The 16,589-nt window shown below is 39.2% G+C and overlaps 1 protein-coding gene across 1 annotated transcript in view; it reads left to right on the top strand.

Annotated features, from left to right (window-relative positions):
- The window catches only part of SMAP1 (small ArfGAP 1), a 3,101,511-nt gene that overhangs the window by 2,396,111 nt on the left and 688,811 nt on the right, over nucleotides 1–16,589 (top strand). The window contains exon 8 of the mRNA XM_044063898.1: nucleotides 2,856–2,977. Within this exon, the coding sequence (XP_043919833.1) occupies nucleotides 2,856–2,977 (122 nt within the window). The remainder of the gene's footprint in view (nucleotides 1–2,855; nucleotides 2,978–16,589) is intronic.

Below are 16,589 nucleotides of genomic sequence, written 5' to 3'. Positions count from 1 at the left end.
AACATCAGTGGCTAAAACTGCCGTTGAGGTAGTGACAGGCTTCTGACAGCATCCCTCAGACTTCCACCATTCACATTCAGCTCTGGTAAAGAGGTTAGTGTATCCTGGGGCAGTGACAAATTGCTTTGGAGGAATTGATTTTCCCGTTCTCCTAGTGGGTGCACTTAATGTCCAAGAAATTGGCGTCCATCGCACACTGGGACTTATGCTTCTACATCTGACTCAGCCAGTGCTGTGCCCCACCCTTTTAGACATCACCCCCATAAGCATCCCCAGTCTCCATCAGCCTTGGCATTGTGTCTATGCATGTGCCTTCCCCCCTGCCTCCCTGGAATGAGTGGGTAGACATAAGCGAGTCACTCCCACCCCTCACCTAGCTCTTCCATTGTCTGAACTGTCAGAACTTTATCCCTCTGCGTCATGGAGCTAGGTTAGTATGCCTTGCATACTGTTGCTACAGTGCAAAGAAGGCTGGGATGATTCATAAAACTGTCCCCCTGACCATGACTCTCATATGGGCTTAATTTGCATAATGTTATAATGACGGATCTGGTGAAGGTTTCCCTGTCGTTTGCAGGAGATCTTTTTTATCATTGTGTTGGGGGCAGGGTGTGTGTTGTGTCATTGTGCTTGTATGCAGTGCACATAACAAAAGAATGCTGTGCCTTTATATCCATTTATTATGAGTTTTGTGCAGTATCTTTTCATTTCATTTCATGAAGATAGTACTGTTTATCTATGTTGAGCTGAGTAGGACATCATCATTTCTGGGACATTGGTTGTTTGACTACTGATGCTGTGTGGTATGGCTATACTTGAAGTTCCATAAATCTGTTCCATACACACACACTTCCCCTCAGATTCACACATTTATGAATCATAGAAGATACTTGGACAGATTATTTGCATAGCTTATCTAGGTATGGAGTAGTGCGTATAGCTATGTCTGGCAGCTTGAATATTTTTGAAAATTGTTTGCGGCATCTCCCTATTTTACTTCTTAGACCTGTTAATTCTGAGTCCCAGAATTTTGAATAAAACTTACTTTGCAACAACAAGAGAGCATCAGATGTTAAGAATCACTGTTATTCTTTGCATGGGGCAAGCTCCCTAAACACATGTTTTGGTGGCTGCACCATATACACCCCCTTTTTTATAGTGTTGTCTTGGTGGACATTTTTTAGTGCTGGATTAAAAGATTTCAACTGCTGGATTAAAAGACGTCAAAGCTACTACACGGAGTGAAGTGATTTTTCTTTCATGTCCAAAAAATCTTTATGGATTTATAAGTGTTTGGACAACTTTTTGACAGTTTGCAGTTCTTTTGTATATGTGATATACACACACAGACATATTTAGGTGTATATATATATATATATATATATATATATATATACGGGTCTATCTGAGTTCATTGACACGTTATAATAGCGAAAACGGATTTACTGACACCACAACATCGAAAGTCACGTCACCGACGCCAGAAGATCGACAAGGCGGAAGACCGACGGAGGAAGACACCGACGCTGAGAAGCTGCGATGGGGAAAGGATATGTAAGTATGTGGTAGTGACGGACGATAGGGTGCGAGTAAGGTAAGTGAGCGATGCTGGTGTTTAGTAGGGGTAGGGGTGGGATAAGTGAGTTAGGGTTAGGGCGCGGGTTGGGTGAGTGTGCGAGTAAGGTAAGTGTGCGATGTTGGTGTTTAGTAGGGGTAGGGGTGGGATAAGTGAGTTAGGGTTAGGGCGCGGGTTGGGTGAGTGTGCGAGTAAGGTAAGTGTGCGATGTTGGTGTTTAGTAGGGGTAGGGGTGGGATAAGTGAGTTAGGGTTAGGGCGCGGGTTGGGTGAGTGTGCGATAGTGACGGACCTTAGGGTAAGGGTTTGGGTTAGGGTTGTAGATAGTTGTGTATGTATGGGTTAGTGTTCGTTTGTAAGGATTTTGGTGTGCTTGTGTTGTGTGTGTGGGTGTTGGATAGGGGATGTGTTTTGTTTATTGGTATGATGTGTCGGGCGTATGCGATGTCGTGTTTGTGAACTGTCGATCTTCTGGCGTTGGTTACATGACTGTCGATGTTTTGGTGTCGGTTAATTCGTTTTCGGTATTGTGACTTGTTGATGTACTAAGGTAGATCCATATATACACATATGAATATACCACAATTAAATGAAATACGTAAGCATTAAAACATAAAATATTGATGCTTTCATTTCTGAAAAAACTCTTAAAAAAATCTGGGGAAAAAATTGCAAAAGGAAAAAAAAATATCATCTCCTAATCAAAACCATCCTACTAGACTCAGACCAAATTTGTCTGAATAGTTTTTGTAAGGTAAGTTGCAAGACTGGGATCGGCTTAGGGTTAGCATGCATTAGAAAGATTGTGCAGCGAGGTTAATTCTGGTCAACTGGATAATTTGACAATTACTAGGTGTGCAAAAGCCGGTTTTCATCAAAAATTACTTTCTTTGGCAGTGGTCGCTGCAAAGGGGTAAGTATTCCCTGGGAGATGCATCATCCTTTGAGATGATTATTAGATATAGTGGGTGCAGGGAGCACAGACCTCTGCATAATGTGTGGACAAGGCTTTCCCCACATATAAAACATTATTTTTCTTAACTGTCTTTTGATAATTTTTTTTTGTGATGCAGTCAAGATGGGAATTGCTGACTGCGACTTCACAGACCTACCTTAGACCATAAAATTAGTCTGAGTGCATTGTTAGGCTACTCTGAAGAGCAAACTTATTAAAAAGGGATGATTTTTTTGTGCATAGTAATAATAATTGGAATGTAAAACAATATTGGTGGTTAAAGTACTCTCATTTTACAATGAGGAATCTATATCCCTTTTTTAAGATGGTCCATCGGAAGCACTTCTTGTTAATGGAAGCACCACTACAACGTCTGCACTGAATGACGACTTAGATATTTTTGGTCCAATGGTCTCTAATCCATTACCATCGTCTACTACTACTGAGGTGAGTTTTATAATTCATTTTGTGTCAGTATTAACCACTTATTTAAACTCAGATGTTTTGCCAGTGTCAAATTCCATCTCTTCTTATAGAGTCTCAGTTTAAACGTTTCATTCCTTATGGCATATGATGTGAAGTTTTCCCATACTCATGTTCTGCTAGCTCTATAAATAAATATGCATGTAGCTTTCTGTCTTAGTCATTGTAAATACATCTTTCATCTGTTTCCTTATTCTCTTCCATTGTGAATCTGACTTACATAATAGTGGTGTATATAAAATATTCATTTTAACTCCACAGTTCTACTTTTATATTTTTTTTATTATTCTTGATTTAAATTTGCAGAATAGTTTGCTTTATACTATTTTTGAACTGCCCATTTTGAATGCATCTCTTCTGCTGAGCCTGAAATTGTTTCAGAAGAATCAGTACTGAACCCTGTTAAACAAAATTAAATAAATAAATGCATACATTTGTGCTTTTTTCCTGAACCAAAGCTTGTGCATTTTGTTGGAAAGTGTATTTTACTGAAATAATCTCAATGGCAAGGTTACTAACAATTTTTTACAAATTTACACACAACCCTGCCTAACTTTCCCTCCCACTAACTCCCCTACTGCTGCCTCCCAGGAAGATACACAAGTGCGCACACACACACACATACATATATATATATATATATATATATATATATATATATATATATATATATATATACATATGTGTATATATATATATATATATATATATATATATATATATATATGTATGTGTGTGTGTGTGTGTATATATATATATATATATATATATATATACACATACATATGTGTATGTATATATATATATATGTATGTATATATATATGTATACATATGTGTGTGTGTGTGTATATATATATATATATATATATATGTACACACATATATATATATATATATATATATATATATATATATATATATATATATATACATAGACACACATATACATATATATATATATATATATATATATATATATATATACATACCCATACCTAGACATTTATGTATGTAATATATATATATATATATATATATACACACACACACACACACACACACACACACACACACACACACACACACACACACACACACACACACACATATATAACACCTTGTATACACTCGTGCATACACCTATTAACTCTTTGTTACCACTTGACTTCTCGGTACGTATTTCTACCATGAGGAATGAAGACAGCCTTTTGGCCATGTTCACTGTTTTGAGGTACAAGGTACAGCAGTTCTGATTTACACAGCCAAGCGATTCTATGAATTGAAACTACCCTCCTATTTATCGGTCACCACTTTTATTCCTTCACAAAACCTAAAGCTAAGACTGATATCTTTTTTCAGTAATCCTTTTCCCTGGTATAGTTTTATCTTTTGATTGTATAATATAATTTTATAATGTTTTTATTATGTTTACTGATTCCATCAAATATTTTTATAATGTTTTTCTTATGTGCAATGTAACCTTTCTTCTTGGGCCTCTGCTGAGACTTTCCAAGTGTCATGTCATGGCTTCATGGGGTCACATGTCTAATTAGCATATGCCTCTCCCCCGGAATACTTCATTAGCATTTAGCATGACCATGGAGGCAGCCCATCATGGTGCTGCATGTTTATTGCAAAAATGCAGTGGTAGGGTTGTCTATGAATTCAAAAAGGTTACCTTGAGGTGTACACATTATGTATATCTCAAGTTAATCTTTGATGAATTCCCCTGCTAATGTTCAATCAGATATTTGTTTCTCACTTTTAATAGTGACAGCTAGTGACATTAGTAGACCATTTATAACTGGGCCCGGTAATGTGGAACTGAAAAGATACCAACTGTATCAAAATATGATCATGTATAATTTACTTTACTCTACAAAAGCAAATTTAGTTTGTATGTACTGTTTTGTGAACGTTAACATTTTAGGCAGAATACAACTTCTACATTTTGTTTTGTATTACTATTGCCATCAAACAGCATTCCACTTATTTCACTGCTAGCTGGGTGACCACATATAACATCCAGATTTGAATCTGACCGATACTTGTGAAGTGACAGGGAACTAGAAGGGCGTTCATTGATACCTGTGAAGTGATAAGGAACTAGAAGGGTGATCATTAAGGGAATAAGGGTAGTGCAAGGAATTTATCCGATGGCAGCATAATATGTTACATTATATTACATATTTGGATCATTTAATCCAGAAGTTCTGGAACACTGTAGTATTTTTCATAGACTCGGAAGAGTGTTTAGTCAGCTGAAACACAGATTCCCAGTAAAACCGCAGTTTTAAACATTAACATTAAATGTAATTTCTGTATTATATCATTTATTGTTGAGCAGTCATTTCTTAACTTCTTCTGGTTGTATTTTTAAGTTTCTAATTTAAAAACATCACTTAGACCTTTGCATTGTTTTCTTCAGGTAAACATTCTTCATGGTTTGGTGATCTTATCAATTTCCTGAACTGACATTTTAGAGGGCTGGACTAATTGAACTTTGTGAGTGAAGCTTATTTAGATAATTTTGCTGCCTTTGCTTGCTTATTAATTAAATATTCAGTTTTATTGAGCAGACAGTGAATTTGACAGTAATCACCCCTTTTCAGCTGTCAAGTGGTTAGATAAGAGTTAAACTTAATGTAGCTTTAAATTTGGTTTTAGAAACCCAACAGAGTACGTTATCACGAACAAATTAGCAGCAGTTATTTATAGTATTCACATGTATATTCATTCTGTACAGTTATGTTCTTGAAAATGTAACAGGCTGCTAATTACTTACTCTAAAGTAGCTGATTTAGCCAGTCATGTGACCATGGAGTAACAATTCAGTAGGTTGGTATTATTTATAGTTGTAGTATATATATATATATATATATATATATATATATATATAGTTCATTGCCAGTTTTTACCTTAGCTGCAGTCTGAAAAGAAGTTAATTACTGAAATGTAGGGAGAGCACTTGTAATGTAATGAGCATACGGAATGAATTTCATAATGCATTCCCATCTAACCCTGTGTGCTTTCTTCCGTAACAATATTTTTTACCCCATTGAATCATGGTGTTTCCCCTTATAGCTTTTCTCCCATGAAAAAAATATGTCTCATTTTGGGGAGGGGGGTAGGCAATATTTCTCTTACAGTCATAACTATTTCATCAGTAATGTACAGCTTCTAAACTTGCATAAGTATGTTTAAGCACCAGGCTTATATGGGCAGGTTATCTTACCTCATTCAAAAATGAATAGTTTGCTTCTAATTAACAATTTGCCCTATCTTGCCATTTGTAAATTTGGTGACATTGACTTTTTGCTCAGTCACTTTTGAGCAGTTGGCATTAAAGGAAAGTATAACCATGGAGATGTCACAGTCCAGTTCCAGCATGTCAGAAATGTCAGTAAATGAATTAACGATGCTCAGATTACCACCATGGGTAGGTGTGTGTGTGTGTGTGTGTGTGTGTGTGTGTGTGTGTGCATGTGAGACAGGTCTGTCCTTAGATCAACTGGTGCCCTAGGCATAAGGATTCCACTGCCCCCCCCCCCATTACCCTGTGCCCCCATCCTGGTCTACCTACACCATCCAGATTACATTTGTCTTCCTTTTTCTCACAGTTTGCTTTACTCTTCATTTTTTTCCTGTAATCAGTTAACAGAGTTAAAGAAGCCACTTCTTTCCTACAAAAAACAAAACAAATAAATACTGGAAAAGCACCCTTGCTAGAGTGGCACCCTAGGCAGATGCCTAATTGGCCTATAACTAAGGCCGGCTATGGTGAGAGAGATGTGCATATTATCTGAGAATGACTGGAGTCCCATCCATAATTATTTTTTACCCTATGCCCTGACACCCTGACTTGGATAATTCAAGCATTGAAAATGGATGAATGAAAGGCTGTGTAAGCTACAAAATGTAGTACTACTGAAATGAGAGCCAAATACTTTTGTCACTGCAGAAGTGAGAATGTCATGTTACAGTAAGTGATACATTAACAGATGCCTTGGAATGCATCATCCTACATATAGCATTGCATTTTGGTTTATGTGCTAGGGAGGAGACACTAGTTTATGATTAATACTTTGTGGATAAAACTACAGTTTTGGTGTTTTCCCTTTTGGTGTACTGGAAGACGTCTTGTTCTCTGTAGAGAAGCATACTGATGCTCAGTTAATGGACCTTTTTAAATAAGTCATTTGAATGCATTTTGTCATTGTTACTAGTAGTTTTGGGAAACTGTATATGATTTAGCAGTATCAATAAGCAAATGAGTATTCCAGAGCAGGTAATGATAGGCATCTGCCTAGTGCAATGCTGTTGTGTATAATTTAAAAGTCAGATATTATGTAGCAGTTTTCAGTTGTCCGCATGCCTTTCCTGTGTCTTTGTGGGTTTTCACTTTATGCTTTGTTTTCCTCCCAGTGTCACATCCCAAAGATGTGCTTACAAGTAGATAGTGTTTGTGTGTGTCTCTAAATGTGTGTATATTTGGATGTGTGTCTGTATATCTGTGATGGGTTGACATCCTCTCCAGGACTGGTTATTTGCTTTATGCTTTCTGAGATAGGTTCTTGCTCACTTGCAACCTAGACTAGGGTAAAGCAAGTATTAGAAAATGAATGCATGAGATTTATTAAAAGGCTTTGTCATCACAAATACATAACATCAGTGACAGGTCCATGTTGGAGATCAAGGTTATTTAAACTGCTCCACAGAATCATTTTTATCATCTGATGGGAGAAGCAACTGCCTATAAGATTTTTTTTTTAATTAGGTTCTGGCATATACCAAGCAGTATTGCTTTGCAATGATTTGTCATAATTCCTCTGTGTGAAACCATTTGTGAACTGCGGGTATGTATCAATTCAGCATGATTTAATGTTACTGTTTGAATGGTCAATGTGTAACCATAGGCCACAGGGTTACATACTGAAATTCTGAGTACCACAAGGAGTCCAAGGACTAAGTTGTTTGGCAGACCCTTTGTTAGTGGGTGTCAGTGGCAGAGATGTAAAAAGAGTGCAACGCAAAAGGATTCCAGCATGGTCAGATGTCCAAAGAAGAAATGGTGCCAGCTTTGAATGTGTCTGGACAACAGCCTAGCAGAAACTGTTAGTGTGCAGGAGCCAGACTAAGGACAATCTGTTTCATGGCAGGAGGATCTCAAAACCCTACTGGAATTACAGTGACTTACACTTGAAATGAAACATTTAAAGCTCACAGCAGCCAAGGGAATGCAGCAGCTGGAGGTGCAAAGAGAACAGGCACAGGCAGAGGAGAAAGAAAGATGATGTCAAGACGAGAAACAGGAGATCCTTTTGCACAAGTCATGGGCAGAGGGAAAGCCTGTTCTTGTGATCATCTGTCAAAAGTCATCTGTCAAAAGTAGCAGTGCATAAGATAATTTTCAGGCTATTAAAGAGAAGGCTGTGGGACACCCTCAAGCATCAAGGCCTGAAAGACCAGCCAAACATCGGATTTGTACCAGCCTTTCAGTGTCTTGTGTGATCTGTTCTTGTATGTTATGTCAGAGTGCTTTGTGGAGAAACATGGCCTGATTCCACCGTGAGGCCCAGTGCAGGCTTCTGTAACTGGAGATCCGCCACCAGAGAGAACATTCCTGACCCCCTGAAACCAGTTACCTCACCTTCAAGGTTCACCGTTATGCAGCCAGCCTTACATAAATAGCAAGAGTGAGGGCCAACCCATTCCAGAGCTGGTTTCATTCCCCCCTCCCCTCTTTCTTTGTGTTGTAATGAATGGACATATATGATGACTTGATCTGTAGTGTTACTTTTGAGCTACTCAGTAAAGCTGTAGTCTAGATACAATTACACTGAATGTTTGGTCCCTGGTGATTAGAGAATATTCTAATAACAGTACAGTGAGATATATTTATAGGTTTACACTGAAAACCTTGAAACTGCATCGGTCAACCAAAATATGGTCGACTTGCAGTTTTTAAGCTGACAGAATGTCGAACCCAAATCGGCCAACTACACTACATTGAATGGGTACTGTAATTCACGTATTTGGGCTCGACATTGTGCAGGGGGATCATGGTTCAGTGACGAACAGGGAATTAGCCCATTTTCTCACTGAAGTGCTATCTTGGAGTTGGTATATTTATTGTGCAGGGGGTGTGGGGGTGCAGGGGGCATAGTCCCCCTGCAAAACAGTAAAATTAACATACCGTTGACTGTACAGTTTAACGGTACATTAATGCGCATAGCAGGAGGTGAGTGATGTCACCTCCTGCTATATCGAATACATCGAACCACGGTTGTCGATGTATTTATTTTCACTTTGGTTTACTTTATGGCATTTCGAATTACACATTTAGAGTCGACATTTTAAACGGTCAACCGAAGCGGATTTGCCAGTAATAAACAGTATTTATACAATATGAAAAAATACTCTATGCAAGGAAATTGAAGATCTGGAAGGTTGAGCTGATGCCATTATAGCTGTCCTGTTTGTGTAGTGGAAGAGATACTTTCAGTAAGAATTGATTAGATCAAAGTAAAGGTAAGGAAACGTATAAGTTACAGGTGGTGATTTTTTTGCAGGTTGAACAAAGGGAAAGGGAGAAGCAAGAGGGCAGATGCCAGAACTAGGAAGAATTCTGATGTATGCAAGATAAAGTAAAAGCAAAGATTAAATGATTCGTCAGCAGGTTCTATAAAATATTACAGAATAACTATAAGATGTAAGACGATAAAATCATGTTGGAGTAGGAGAAGAAATTAGTAGACCACAAGGAAGCAGTGGCAGGGGATTTATCGTACACTAAAGCATTTAACCAAGTTCAGGAGATTTAGTAATTTTGCTTTGAAATGTTTACACAAGTATTTTATACACCTGATAAATTGCCTAAGATATTTCATCAGGCAGATCAAAGGTGTTGCATATACAAATAGGACAAAAAGGGGGATTGGGAGCACAATGTCTGGACATGTTCCAAGTGGAATCAGTTTAAGAAAGACATCTAGAACATAGTAAGAAAACTGTTCAATAAAGAAGCAGGGCTAGCAAAGGAGGTTGTTCTGCTAGGTCAGATACTGGACCTATATGAGCTTAGACCTACTGCAGGCTCTGATAGGTGTATTTATTTAGTCGGTGTAGTTCTGTTAATAGCTAAAAGAGTAATTACATGAAGATGGAGATCAGAATTAATACCCATGAGAAAAAGTCGTTATCAAGACTGTGAATGAGCTGAAGGCCTTAAATCTAAGGTAAGCATCTTACACACTGATCAATAGTCACTTTGGAATCCCTCCTTTTTGACACAAGATCTTTATCCAAGAAGAAGACCATTGTGAATAGGGGGTATTGATTAAAGGTGATAGGACAGAGTAAGGTGAATATTGCATTTGGTAGTTACTATGTTATATAGAAAAAACGGTATAAAACTATTGTATTTCGGCTTTTCCCAGTTAGGGGTCACCACAGTGGAACTCCGGTCCACTAATGATTGGCAGTGGATTTTTACGGTGCTGAGGTGCCAGCCCAACCTTCAAAGAAGGCACATCCATTCATGCACGCGCCTACCTGCATGTCTTTAAACGTCACTCAACCAAGCTATAAAAATAGTAGAGGTATAGTTTAAAAAAATAAAATGGTTTCATTACAACCGCACCAGAACTTGGATGAGACCTATTGTAATAGAAAGCATATGAAGACATTACTTGGATAGTAGAGCCTTTGGAAACAGAAAAATGATGGGCATGTTACACATCTAGCTAAATATACCAGAAACTTAGTGTTGCAATCAGCTCGGGCCTTCAACTTTTAACTTTGTCCTGTCAGTGGATGTATAAATATATCTGCCTCTTCTGTGTACTCATAGTACCCGCATTTTCCACATTTATGCATTCCATAATCACCCTCAATACCAACTGAATACTCAGTTATCTTCGAGTAACATAACATATGCTTCAGTGATTTTTTTGTTCTTGTAACCATACTTAGGTTGTACACCAGCTAAACCCACTATCCTTGAGTCTGCTTGCAGTACATGCCAATGTTTCCGGAAAATCATAGGGTAGATAAGGTTAGGCCTAGTGAAATGAGGTTTATGTTGACCTATTCCACAGATGACCAACAGCTCAAAAATATTTTCTGGAAACATTGGCATGTAACATGCCCATCATTTTATGTGGGCAATACCAACAGGTGTCTCAGGTAAAGGGTTCAAGATCACTTATATTGTGCCCACAGGGGATTGAAATATAGTGCCATAGCTAAACACATTAATAATATGGGGAATGAACACAGTTTTAAATTTTTGGTCTTAGAGGTCTAACTGTTGAATGACAGAAGAGGGGGTATAGTCAGCATGACCGAACAGATAGAAGACAGATGGATCCTGAGGCTGAGTGCACACTCAGGCCCAGGGTTAAATTATTATATTTCAGTCAAACCTACTTTAGAAGCACGGAGGTTGAAAAGATGATTGCATTGGCTATGTCTATAACATATTCTCATGCATTTTTAGTTGATTCATATGTACTTTTAGCCAAATATTTTATTTTATTTTTATAGAATGTTAAAAGTCTTTTTAAGTATATCTTATGTATATGTTATTAACCATATAGTTTAGAGTGTAGTTATGTTTTTCTAGAATTTGGTCATTATATTGCTAATAGGAAAGTGATGTGTTGCTTAGCGACATAGAGATGCACATTGTTCCTATTGGATGATTAAGTTTAAGGGAAAGAAATAAATGTGGAGTATTTTATAGTATATCATGATCTGATGAAGCAACAATGTTTGGGAAAGCGCTTATCGAAATAAAATTATCTTTGGTTTTTATGGCGTGGTGGTTTCTTTTAGCCTGTTTCTGCTCTGTGAAGTTTGGACTTTATACGTTTATCTTGTTGTTTTCAGAGCAGTTTACTGGCAGGATTCCTTTGTGGATTTTGATTCTATACATGTAGGATATCCTGCTGACGACAGCCAAATCCCCAGCCAGCATACCACAGCCTTCACACTTTCCGGGTACCGTATTTCAGATGTATGTCTTATGTCCAAGGTGGAAGGTACATATGTAAAGTACAAGCTTCAGAGCATCAGAACTTCTTTGTTGAATGTGGTCTGCAAGACATTTGCCAAGTTAATTCAGTTTCCAAACCTTCTAAAGATAAGTGCTCTTTCATCTGCTTTTTCCTTGGGTTTTATCCTTTTACATGTCATCCAAGAAAGGAAATGTGACTGTGGGAGGCAGGTTCCCCATAAAAATGGACATGAAGAGTGCCTTTTTTGTTTGGATGCTATGTATGATGGTACTCAGTATGTCATCTACCAGGCGTTTGACTCTAAGACTTTCTGCAGTCATTTATGGTCCCTTTCCATTTTTTTGGAGAGCCAGCATCTAAAATTGTTAGCTCAGAGTAAATTGGCCTCTGAATCCATCTAAGCCAATTTCAGCTGCTGCTTAAGAAAAAAGCCATAAAGCTGCGACTGATCCTGTGGCAGTACAGCCCCCTCAGACTTCTGGTTTGGGTTTGACGAAGAACCCAATGACCGATTGGTGCTTACATCAACTCCCTCTGTTACAACTCAGTTGGAGGCAGACATAGGGATGCTTACCCACATGTCTGCCAAGGCTGTTCCTATGTCTGCTGCAGATGTGGAGGAGGAATCACAGCTGATTATATCAGAGGGGCCTAGGGGGATTCCCAAAATACTTATTAGAGGAGAGGTGCATAGTACCCTCGTTGAATCTAGGCAGGGGTCTGAACCTACTAGATTTGTTAAAGCTAATGTTCCTTTAAAAAAGAAGCTGATGACCAAGCATGTGGCTCCTGTGACTAAGGATTCACCGAAGAAATGGCAGGAATTTACTCAGGGGCTTTTCAATGCCCTTATGGCCATAAAGCCCCTTTAAGATTCATCTGTTGCTATATCTGTTTCTTGGTCTTCTACTCCTTCCTAATATCTTAGGGAATCTGATTCTTCTGAAGAAGAATTGGATTTAGACTGGTGAGGAGTCATTGCCATACGCTTCTCAGATGCAGTCTCCTCTTTCCTTAGGGTGTGAAGAAGAGGATTCACTTTCTCCTGATTCCATTATGGTGGAATTGTCCTTTAGAGATATTGTAGTTTGTATGATGGAACACTTTAAGTTGGATTGTTCCCAGATTTCTGACATTCATAACAGGTACTATGAACTCTTGCAAATAGATTCTCCTAGCCCTTCTGCTGTCCCTTCAGTTTTGGACGCCCTTGTCTTTGACTTCTCAGGCCCTTGATTCCCAGCTTCCTGCCTCTAAGAAGCCTGACAGGTTGTATAAAGCCCAAACATTTTTCTGTAAAAGTCCTCCCTCGGTTCTGGCTGTTATTTCTGTGGCTGCTAATAAACTATTGAAGTTACTATCCTTTTCTAAGTTTTTACCTTTTGATAAGGACAGTCATACTGTGGAGAGATATGAGAAGAAAGTGTATGCTTCTGCTACGTTAGCTTTCGGGACTGTTGGCATTCTGATGGATATGCTTGATGAGGCAAAGATGTGAGCTACTTCTCATGTGGCTCACCATTCACTTAAATGCCGCTAGGATGCTGCTGATGCCTCCTCTTGGACTGCTGCATCAGGATCTGCGATAAGGAGGTATTCTTGGTTACACCTACAGACTCTACCTGACAACATCAAGGCTAAATTATTGGATTCTCATTTGGACAATCAAAATCTCTTTTGCACTGCAGCTGCTGAGCTTTTTAAGACTGTACAAGCAAAGCTCAAATTTATGCAGGATCTGAAACAAATCTTTCTTTCTTCTGTTCCAAAATTTCAGAGAAATTATCCATCTAAACATTTCTTTGTCTGCAGACAAGCTGCTAGAGATAAAATGCCTTCCAGGACAGTTTTTCCTGACAAGTCGTTTCAGGGAAATAAAGGTCCAAACATGTTTTCCCTGACAAATCTGCTGCTATTTAACATTCAGCCTCTTCTACCCCTTGGACAGATTCTACTGTCTCTCAGGTTAACTCTGTCTTTTCCTGTCTGGCAACAGATCACAACAGACTGTTGAGTAATTTCCATTATCCAGAAGGGTTATTTTATGGTTTGGAAGTCCCTTCCCCTTTCTCAGGCCTTCCTCAACCTTCTCCTTGTCAGCTGCCTCTTTTCCTTGTGGGCCTTCAGGATCTTTTGATTCAGACAACCTTCCACCCTCTTCCCCCTTCTCAGCTGGGCAAGGGTTTTTAGTCCAGAATTTTTCTGGTTCTCAGGAAGGAAGGGCCTTGTAGGCCCATTCTAGACCTTTCCTTTCTCAACACTTTTCTGAAAGTTCCTTCCTTCGGGATCTTGCCTCTCCAGACACTGTTTCTTTGTTTGCTTCCACAAGCTTTTCTTGTGTCTCTGGATTTGAAGGATGCTTGCTTCCATATTTTTATTCACCTTCTCTTCAGGAAGTTTTTACATTTCTCTGTTTCTTTCTCACAGTATCTGTTCTCTGTTTTGTCTTTTGGTCTTTCTACAGCTGCAGGAGTCTTTACCAAATATCTGGCCCCAGTACCAGTTTTCTTCAGATTTCACAGAATACAGATATTCCCTTATTTGGATGACCTTTTGATTCAGGCCCCCTTTCAGCAACTTCTGCTTTTGGATCTTCACTTCACTATGCTTCTTCTTTGCATTGTGAGGTTCACCTTAAATCTCAAAATGTCTGTGTTGACCCTGTCTCAGGATCAGGTATTGTGTGGTGCAGGATTCAGACCATATCAGTGATGGCTTGTCTCCCTCTCCATGGTCCTTTTTTTGACTACTTATTTTCAGTATCTTCTCTCTCTCCCACTCCTTCCTGCAAGGAAATTTCTGTGAGCTTTGGGGTTCATGCCATCCATAATTCCCATGGCTCCCCTCGCCAAACTCCTTATGAGAAAATTTCAGTGATATCTTAAGACTCTTTGGCTTCAGCACTGTTATCCTTCTGAATTGTCCTGCTCCTCTCTTGGTCTGCCTGAAGCATGAGCTCCATTGATGGGTTCATAGGTGTGTACTAGGCTAATGGCCCTGGAGCCTTTACAAGCCTAGCCCAAATTTTCTTGAATCCAGGTCTGTCTTTTCAGTTTCCTCTTCCCACTCAGGAGCTGTACACAGATGCATCCAATGAAGGTTGGTGAGCTTTCTCCAGCAACCTCAAGGTCTAGGAACTTTGGTCTAATCAACAAATGGAAGATCATATGAACATCAAGGAAATGAGGTCTCTCATTCTGGCCCTTCCTGACGTCCAATCTTTTTGGGTTCCAGGCGAATCTTCACAGACAATACCACAGTCATGTGGTACATCAACAAACAGGGAGACATGAAGTCTTAACCGTCTTTGCAGGCTGGCTTCTTAGACTTGGGACTTCCCAGTTCAACATAATTTGTTTTTTCAGACAGTTTACATTCCCTCAAAGCGCAAGCTTGTGATAGACACTTTGAGCAGATCCAGGGAGATCCTCATGAATGGATACTTTACAGGGAAGTGTTCCTGGACATAGTACATCAGTGGGGTACTCCTCATGTAGATCTTTTTACCTCCCTTATGAAAAAAACAACTTCCCCAGTTCTTTTCCATAGTGCGAAGTCCTCTTGCTTGGAAAGTGTACACACTGTCTTTTTCATAAGATGGGATGTTTCTGTATGCCTATAATTCTCTTCCTCTGCTACCACAAGTCCTGCACAAAATATTGTGGGACCGGCCTAAAATCTTGTTAGTGAATCCCTTTTGGCCCAAACAACACTGGTTCCATCTTTTATTTTATCTGGCCAGGGGCAATCTTCCCAAGCTACCTCAAAAGATGGTTCTTCTCACATAGGCTAAGAGATCTCTTATTCACCGTCATTTGCCCACTCTTCAGTCGACTCTCTGGATGATTGGGCTTTGATTCCTTTTAGACAAAAACATTTTCTGAGGACATGCTTTGGGTCTTGCAGCAGGCCAGAAATGGAAGAGATTTTGTTTGGTATCTCAAATATCACCTGGACCCTTTTTTTGTGGATATTCCTACGGTTCATAGGTTAGTACCAGGCTAACTGCGTTTGAAAGCCATTGTAAACCTAGCCAATTATCCTTTGCTAGACTCAAACCCTGCACCTTGTGTTCATAGGTTCATAGGTTCATACTAGGCTATCTGCCCTAGGGCATTTATAAGCCTAGCCAGAGTGTGTTTGGCTTTCGCCACCCATTTTAAATTAATTTTGCTATGCCCTTTTTCGAGGTTAGTATACTGTGCCTCTGTCTAACAGTGACACAGAAGTGATACCCGGGGTAAACCTACGATCTCCCATCCACTCATCAAGATTTCTCTTGAAGAGAGTCAATGAGGGACTCTGCCTAACCTGGACTGGGATTTTATTCCAGAGTGAAGGGAGCTTCTGGGTTATGAATCTGTCCCTCCAGCATGTCCTATTTATTTCAGTGCTGAGGTTCAAGTCTCTCCAGCACGTAGCTCGATGGGATTTGGATTTTCTGATGTGCAGCATGTCCATTAATTCCAGGTTGGACATGGCTTTATACGTCAGGCACAGATCGCCTCTGAGCAGGTGGTATGCCACTGAGTAGAGCTGGAGTTTCTTTAACCG

This window comes from Protopterus annectens, chromosome 2.part2 (assembly GCF_019279795.1).
Source record: "Protopterus annectens isolate FY-2018-M chromosome 2.part2, PAN1.0, whole genome shotgun sequence".
NCBI classification, from domain to species: domain Eukaryota; kingdom Metazoa; phylum Chordata; order Ceratodontiformes; family Protopteridae; genus Protopterus; species Protopterus annectens.
Note: the sequence above shows the minus strand (reverse complement) of the source record. Positions and strands in the feature narration are given on the sequence as shown.